Below are 8,995 nucleotides of genomic sequence, written 5' to 3' on the forward strand. Positions count from 1 at the left end.
TATAAAAGTTGGGCTGAGGGTAGAGCTTGGACGTAGAATGTTCCTGGGTTCCATCCCCAGTACCACACACTCAAAAAAAAGAAAAAATTAAAGGCAGTAGGAAACATTCTTCATTTCCCTGGTGTCTTCATTAATCCTTGTCCACAGAGGACCATTGTTAATCTCTAGGTGTAGGCTGCTTGCTGTGACTTTATCTTCCTTTTCCATATGCAAACTCCTATGTATCTTAAGACCTAGGTAAGAGTTACCACCCTTGTAAGGCCTGTATCTTCTCCTTGGGTGCAATGATGTCTCCCGTCCATGCTCACTTTACATTTACGTGACATCATTACCCTATCATTTTGATTATAATTATTTTATTTTATTTATTTTTTGAAGGTGATTGGCAGTAATGTGCATTTTATTGAGGGTTTTGTAGCAATAAGCAAGGAGAACCATGCTGTAATTAACTGACAATACTTTATAAAAATCTTAAAAAAATTTTTTTATGGGTGCATTGTAGATTATAATTATTTTCGAAGTGCGTTTCTCTCATGAGACAAACCCTCAAGTGCAGGACTATCCACGGTCTCTTATTTTTGAAGGTTCTAAAAATGGTCAAAAATGTTGATACTTATTGAGTAAACAATCCTGAGGCCTACGACTGATTCTTGCTGTACCAACTTTCACAGATTCTTCTTGAACACGTTCATGGTGGTCAGCACATCTTGTTTTGTTAGATTTTTAATTACTTGCAGCACATTTTGGTTATGCATATTAATGGATTCACTGGGATACCTTTTTTCCACTTTCCTCTCCTCCCTTGCCCCAGTTCCTTTCTTTTCAATCTCTAGAAATCACTCTCATCTGTAGCCCAGAGCTTGATTCTCAAATCACTATTTTATCTTTTAGTTTCTGAGGATGTCTCATTGAGTGTTGTGGCTTCCAATAACATGCAGGCCATTGATGACTCTCAGACTTGTGCTGTAGCTTGGGACTCTTCCATGAGCTATGATAGTTGGCTGCGGATGCTGAAAGGCAACCTTATTTGACATATCCCAACCCGAGCTCCTGATCTTCTCAGCTCCTCACCTGTCATTCCCCTTGCAGAAATGGCAACTTTGATCTGAATATGTCTAATATTTCAGAAGTATCTTGATTTTTTTCTCTTTCTATCCTCTCATTCATAGTACAAACAAATCTTGTTGGTGTGATCTTCAAACATGTACAGAATCTAACCATTTCTTCATCGCTATCCTCCTGGCCCAGGCTTTAGTCATCTCTTGATTGGAGTATTGGGGTGGTTTCCCAAATGATTTCTTAACATTTCTCACTCCCCTTCATTCCTTTCAAGTTGGCAGCCAGAGATCCTGGAGTCAGATGGCCTTTCCTTACCATCTTATACAAATTATTATCTTCCAGTGTTTCCTGACAGCCTTAGTCTGTTTTATTTTTTTCCATTTTTATTTGTTTTACTGAGTTGCGTATCTAATTTTATATGTTTATTATCTGTTTCTGCATCCCTTATGCCCTAGACAAGATACTAAATTTGTTATCTCTGGGAATCTAGGGATTTTTTTTCACTGCCCAGTCTCTGACAGTGATTTGCACTGCATATGACTCTATGTTTGTTGAATGAGTGAATGGACAAGTGGCGTCTCTTTCAGAGGAAATTCTCACCATACTCCATGTGTTTGTGATCACTATTCTCATGGACAGAGAGATGGGGGCACAGGGAAGCTAGGTAGTTTTAGGTATGAACATCATACCTGTGTACATGAATGTTAGAACTGAAAAATATGATGAAGATAATCTACACTAACTGTCATTTTATACAGAATTAGAAACAGAAGAGAGTGAGCGGCAGTTAGGTGAAATGGCATAGTTATAGCCAGGCATTTATTCAACTACTGAACCAGAGCTGGGGTGGGTCCTTCTTTTTCTTTCTTTATTATTATATTTACTTTTAGTAGGCAAGTCTGGACCAAAAGCTCTCTTCATGTTTTATTTTTATTTTTGTTTGGAATAAAATCCAGGAAATTTCTGCCTCCATGCTATGCCCCAACCCTTTTCAGTGTCTCATGAAGTTGCTGAGTATCTCAGTAAGTTGCCGATGCTGGCCTCAAATCTGTGATCCTCCTGTCTCAGTTTCCCAAGTTTTGCACTTACAGAAATGCATCATTGCATTTGGCACTCTTCATGTTTTACCACCAATTTTCCTCTTTTATTTTATCCTTACTGGATACAGACTTTCACGGAAATGTTACTAGAGTAAATGAAATAACGTTTTGAAATTTTCACCAAGCCATAGTTTATTTGGTAAAGTTTTAGTGTGGTGGAAAGAATTCCATAGGGAAGTTGGTCCCTTGATTATAGTATCTGGCTTAATTTATTATAAATAATTCAAAGATCTTACATTTAATCACAACCCTTGAACTCTGAATGGGTGGATAGGATTTATACAGCTAAATAGGATCTTATAATCTCTGGTTTGATGTTCCTGTTACCTTTATTTCTTAAATGTTATAAATCCAATTATTAACAGTGATACAGATTCTTTGAATTTTTCTTTCTTTGTAATTTATCTTAGACATCATTTGTTTGGTTTCCAAATAACTCCCTGGACCATTGCTGATTTTCCCTTGGGGACAAATCCTATCATTGAATTGCAGTAGCAACCATCACGCAGTACCAATGGAAGGCAACTTGATGTTGAAATAGTGCTCATTTCTGAGTTAAAAATCTGGCAAACAAATAGAGTTTTGTGAAGGCAATTAATCTCTCTCACCTCACTTATGAAGCAAAGGAGTTAGATAATATCTTTTAGAGCAACACTCTGAGAGTTGCTTAGCTGGGAGTGATCAAGGCTATGTTCAGTGGAGTCTTGGGTGAGAAATCTATAGGGCAGTAACATTAGCCTAGGGACCTGCTCAGGGACCAGGATTGCCAAGAAGAATCCAGTGCTGCTTCCCATTCCAGTTTTCCCAAACCAGAAGAAGTCTATCTTGAATTATTGTCTATCCCAGCAGAGTGGTTAGCTTCCTGAGGAATTGGAGACACTGGAGTGTATTTGAGATCCACCTGTTCCAGTTCCTTGTTCCAAGACAGAGCAAAGCTACACTGGCTCTTCTAAGCTGAGGTAGGCAATGTAACGAGAAGTCACGAGCAAAGTTTCTAAAGCAGCCATATATTGGGCAACTTGATTTTTCTCTTAGAGCTATAAAAGTCCATTTGAAAAGTGAGATAGGATTTTTTGATTTTTTGGAGGAGGATGAATAAAATCAATAACTTTTATTTCAGTAAAATATACACAACATTAAAGTTTTATAAAACCCTTTACAGTTTCTAGATTCTGTGAGTACCATTTAAGGCTCACCACGTATGGGAGCCTGTGGTTGGGGCAGGGGCTCCATTACTTTACTTTGAGGTCAGTCACATGAACATATCACACTCTGTTATATTTTTTTTTCTGTAGGTATTTTTGTATTCTATCATGCTCGTATCCAAAGACCAGTCGATTACTTGACATAAAGTTTTACTTGCTCAAATACTGATTTGTGTTTTTGTGCACTGGTTACCTTGGTCTTGCAAGTTTCTAGGTGAGACAACATTGTGGGGAGGGGCTTATTTATCATCAGCCAATTGGGAGAGATAGTGGGGGTGTATATCTGGGAGCAGCAGAGAGATGAATAAATACATAAAAGAGATGACAGAAAATGAAAAGGTAGTTTTCAAAAAGGAAAGTTTTTGTGCATTATTTCTCTTGTGGATGCAGCCTAGAGCCACCAGTCTTAGAGTCTTCTCTAGTCTTTTAACAATGTCTCAGGGAGGTTTCTATTTCTCAAGTAGATATTAATAGATTGAGTTCAAGCTCAGAGGTATGTGCTTGTGTAGGCCAACAAATATATCTTTGATTCCTAGTAAAAGTTCATATTTAATTTTCACTCTTCACTATAGATTATGTTTATACCCTATACCTAGTAGTGGTATTGGAAAAGAAGCAGAGTATTAGTGGTAGTGATGCCTGTTTCAAATTCATGTAACCTTAGGCAAGTTAATTCATTTCTCTGTGTTTCTGCTCTGTCATATATAAAAAGGGGATGATAATAAGTAGACCCACTTAATAGGTTGATTATGACAACTGAATGAGTTAATGCACACAGAGCACTTATAAAATGTGTAGCATAGCCAGGGTGGTGGCGCACGCTTGTAATCTCCGCGCTCGGGAGGCGGAGACAGGAAGATCGCACGGGTTCCAAGTCAGCCGTGCTGGTTTAAGAGACCCTGTTTCCAAATAAAAAGTATAAAATAGGTCTGGGAGTGTAGTCTTGAGGTAGAAGGGCTTCCAGGAACCCCAGTACCATAAAAAAAATGTGCAGCAAAAATTAAATCCTATTGAAAAGGTAGTTACTGCTAATTATACCAGATGAAAATAATAACAAAGGTTCAAGAAAAAAACATAAAAGTATTTTTGAATACTGGAATAGTATATTTCTTGGTAGAAGACAAAGACACAGAAACTGTAATAAAAAACCACCTGTTAATTGCTAGGAAAGAAATATTATAAAGCATCGTATCAACACAAAGTTGACCAAAATATTTTCCTGTAGCAATGAGGTTTTTCATACAATCTGGAAAGAAGAAACACTAAACAGAGAAGGGAGGGAGAGCAGTTCGGGTTAGGGACAATCTCCATGGCGTTCATTTGGGGGAATAACAGTAATAGCGCAAGGATAGGCTGTGAACTTGTGCTCCCGGTGAAGCATATTAGAATGTATGTTGTGGGAAATGGAGAGGCATTGACAGACTTCATGTAAATAAGGAACATCGAATTTGTTTTTAAGAAAGATGACTGAGTATCTTTCCAATGCTCAGAGAAGGGAAGATACATGTGCAATGGAGTAATTAAAGTAAGATCTGTGTGCTTGTATTTTTTATCACTATGAGATATAATTGCAATGCACTAATAAAATAATAATTGAAAAAGCAAGCCTCATTGAGTGCTCTGGGCTGGAGTTTGGCTTGGGGGATAGAAAGGATTCAAAGAAACAAGGAAAAGCTTTTCTGGAAAGGGGAAGCTCTGTGGGGGGAAGGAGCAGCACGGTGTGTGGGTCAGGGAGAGCACACTGACTCACACAGAGGGAAGCTGAAAGATGGGGGCAGCAGGGTGCATTCTTGAGGTGGTGCAGACTATGATAGTCACTGATAGGTTAGAGGACTTGAGCTTGCCCTGGTTACTCCTAAGAAAGAGAGTGATCAGGGAAAAGGAGGGTGCAGGAAGCAATTTTCTGGCTGCAGTTATAGGATGGACAGAGCAGGTGCTCCTGGAGACCAAGTGGCTTTGGTAGTTTAGGCACCAGCTGACAGTGTGAGAAGGTATGGCAGTGAGAATGGGGAGACCAGGGTACCTGGTGTACAGGTCAGGTTAATGGGGATGAAACAGGCATGCCTCAAATTTGACATAAAAACTGCATCTGGATGGTAAGGAGGCTGATGAGGTCATGAAAGTATCTTCTGGTTCACTTGGGTGTGGGTGACTGGGGACATTGTAACCTGGTCCTATCAGCTCCAGTCCTTGTCTCTGTCCATATGCGTCACTGGGTTTGTGAGGGAGGATGTGAGGAAAGGTGATTATTGAGGATTCTCAGTCTTTTCTTATACCAATTCAACTCTTTGTTTTTTCAAGGTGTTGAGATATTCCTAACAATTCTAGGTCCCAGGAACCCACGGGTACCCTAGTGGAAAGGGCATCCTGTCATGCCCATGATGAATTTACCAATACTGCCTGTGTAGGTGTGGGTTTCAATATAATTTTTCTGTTGAATATATCTTCCTTGTAACCTCTGGGTCTTAGGTACTTTAATTAATGACTGATCTCTTCTGCTGACAGCTGGACATTCCTCTTTCTTTTGACACATAGCAGATATTCTTGCAAGAAGTTCAAGGCTCTGACTTCTATTTGAGTAGAAAGATAATCCTATCATAGCCTTGATCTTTGTTTAGAATTTTTAAAATTATAAACCAGTTTTGAAATACATCAGTTCAATGTTTTTGAGAAGTTTAACAAACATCTTCCCTACACTACTATTGAACTAATTAAGAAATAAGTCATTTGATTGGGGAGACAACATTGCCTCTTATAAAGATGACAATGGAGATGATGGTCTACATCTGTTACAAATGATTTTGGTAAATCTCACCCCAGAATCAGGGAAGCATACATACTCCTTCTAGGCAGATTGGACCCACACAGATACTAAGTTTTCTTCTGAGGCAGAGTAGAAGGTGCTCTCTGCCCATTTTTTTTTCCCACGAGAAGGAGAGTGGAAGGATTTACCCTGTGTACCTAATCTCTCTTTCCAAATTCTTCTATCTCCCTTGTGGCTGGGGTGGGGATGGAGCTGGGTCATCATGTTTTCATAGTTCCTTCCATATGGAAGGAGACATCAGGACGGGGGAGGAAATGCTCCCCCCCTTACCGTCTACCAAGTGCTGTGCTGCTAAGTATTCAAGAACTGGCTCTCCTTAGGACATAGTTCTTTCTTGTAGCACTTGCTGATTTCCAGAGTGTGAATACTCCCACCTTAGCTAACTTCAGCTACCAAGGTGACACCACTGAATGTGGAATTGGGAAAACATTCATCCATAGTTGTTCTCAGCTGGTGTTGACACATAACTGCCTCGGATACTTGTACACTTAGCCAGTACCTCTTTGAAATACATTATTAGAGGTAGAAGGGCAGGTAATTCCATATACACTATCAGTTTGCTTCTTAGAATGCTTGTATTGACCTCCATTCACTTCTACAACAGAATATCAGACTAACTTTAACTCTAACCCTGACCCTTGCTGTCTTACCCTCACTAACTCCCCAAGGACCAGTCCTTTACTACTATAGTTAAAACTAGCATTTCTTACTTTTTATGAGAATTTATTTATTATTAGTAAGGCTTAATGTCCTTTTATGTGTATATGGATTCTTTTTCTTTTTTTTTGTGTGGGTATTGGCTATTTAAAGCTTTGTTCATTTTCTACTTGAATGCATATACATTTCCTATTTATTTAGATGATTTTAAATACTGAAGCTATTGAGGCATTTTACATACATTTGCTTTTTATTATTGGAAAATCCCTCAATTTTTGAATGAATTAGCCTAAATTTCTTAGAACTACCCATTCTGTGGTATTCAGGGAAACTGGGGCAAAATTATTCCCTAAAGCACATATAAAGGAAACAAGGAATACAGGAGCAGAAATATGTCTGGGGATTTCCCCAAAGAAAGAGCTATCAAAATTCAGCTACAGGCTGGGTGTGGTGGCGCACGCTTGTAATCCCCGCGCTTGGGAGGCAGAGACAGGAGGATTGCGCAGGTTCGAAGCCAGCAGCGTGCACTGGCTTAGGAGACCCTGTTTCCAAATAAAAATGTAAAAATAGGTCTGGGAGTGTAGCCTGGAGGTAGAAGGGCTTCCAGGAACCCCAGTATCACACACAAAAAAATCAGCTACAATAATAGAAATATAGACTATTAACCTCAATAGCTTCTTGAATCAGAACCTTTTAGCAAATTAGAGAGATGCTTGGTGGAGTGTCAGAAAGGCTGGTTCAGAGTCCCAGAATTTGCCACTAGCTATGTGATCACAAGTAAATTTTTTAATGAATCTTCTTTTTCTAATATTAAATTAACATATTAGAATTCTTATATTTTGACTCCTTAGTGTGTATGAGGTCAGTGAATGATGGAGTGTTAAGTGGTTCACACTCCCTACAGTGTGTAAGTGAGGTGGACTATGTTTCAATCACTTTTTGCTTTCTTGCAGGCCTCCCAGTTCCTGGTGTCCAGCACACTTGAAGGGAATCCATGGCCAGTACCAACAATGTGACTGAGCTGATCATCACGGGCCTTTTCCAGGATCCCGAGGTGCAGAGAGTGTGCTTCGTGCTGTTTCTTCCCGTGTACCTGGCCACGGTGCTGGGCAATGGCCTCATTGTCCTGACAGTCAGCGTCAGTAAGAGTCTGCGTTCCCCCATGTACTTCTTCCTCAGCTACCTGTCCCTGGTGGAGATCTGTTATTCCTCTACCGTAGTTCCTAAATTCATAACTGACTTACTGGCCAAGGTTAAAACCATCTCGCTGAAGGGCTGTCTGACTCAGATATTCTTCTTCCACTTCTTCGGGGTGGCCGAGATCCTCCTGCTGGTGGTGATGGCCTACGACCGCTACGTGGCCATCTGCAAGCCTCTCCATTACATGAACATCATGAGCCGCCAGCTGTGTCACATGCTGGTGGCTGGTTCCTGGCTGGGGGGCTTTCTGCACTCCATGATTCAGATTCTCATCACCATCCCGTTGCCTTTCTGTGGCCCCAATGTGATTGACCACTACTTCTGTGACCTCCAGCCATTATTCAAGCTAGCCTGCACCGACACCTTTGTGGAGGGGGTTATCATGTTGGCCAACAGTGGGCTGATTTCTGTCTTTTCCCTCCTCATCCTGGTGTCCTCGTATATCGTCATCCTGGTCCACCTGCGGAACCATTCTGCAGAGGGGAGGCGCAAGGCCCTCTCCACCTGCGCCTCTCACATCACGGTGGTCATCTTATTTTTTGGCCCTGCCATCTTCCTCTACATGCGGCCCTCATCCACCTTCACTGAAGACAAACTGGTGGCTGTGTTCTACACGGTCATCACCCCCATGCTGAACCCCATCATCTACACACTCAGAAATGCAGAGGTGAAAATCGCCATGAGGAAGCTGTGGGGCAAAAGGAATCCAGCAATGGAGTGAAGGGGAGAGGAATTAGAAAGGGTAGTCTAAATGCTGTTGAAGTGAATTTTGATTTTTGTCAAGATAGTCAAGAATGGAAGCAACAAATAGAAGCATTTATGGTTACTACTGCTGTGATTTTTCTTAGTAACTAGACTCCTTTGTATCCTGGTGTAGTGTCCCAGGATAGAAGTTAGGTATTCTTGCTGAATCTTATGGAATTTGATTTGCTCTATGGTTTCCTACAAGT

General features: G+C 40.5%; 1 protein-coding gene across 1 annotated transcript; it reads left to right on the forward strand.

Annotated features, from left to right (window-relative positions):
- Window positions 1–7,839: 7,839 nt before the first annotated feature.
- On the forward strand, window positions 7,840–8,766 carry LOC308265756 (olfactory receptor 4B1; the record flags this gene model as incomplete). Its single annotated transcript, XM_080699608.1, has 1 exon — window positions 7,840–8,766. The coding sequence occupies one exon, from the start codon at window positions 7,840–7,842 to the stop codon at window positions 8,764–8,766; it is 927 nt and encodes a 308-aa protein (XP_080555734.1).
- Between the last annotated feature and the right edge of the window lie 229 nt (window positions 8,767–8,995).

This window comes from Muscardinus avellanarius (assembly GCF_963383645.1).
Source record: "Muscardinus avellanarius genome assembly, chromosome: 1".
In the NCBI taxonomy this organism is placed as follows: Eukaryota; Metazoa; Chordata; class Mammalia; order Rodentia; family Gliridae; genus Muscardinus; species Muscardinus avellanarius.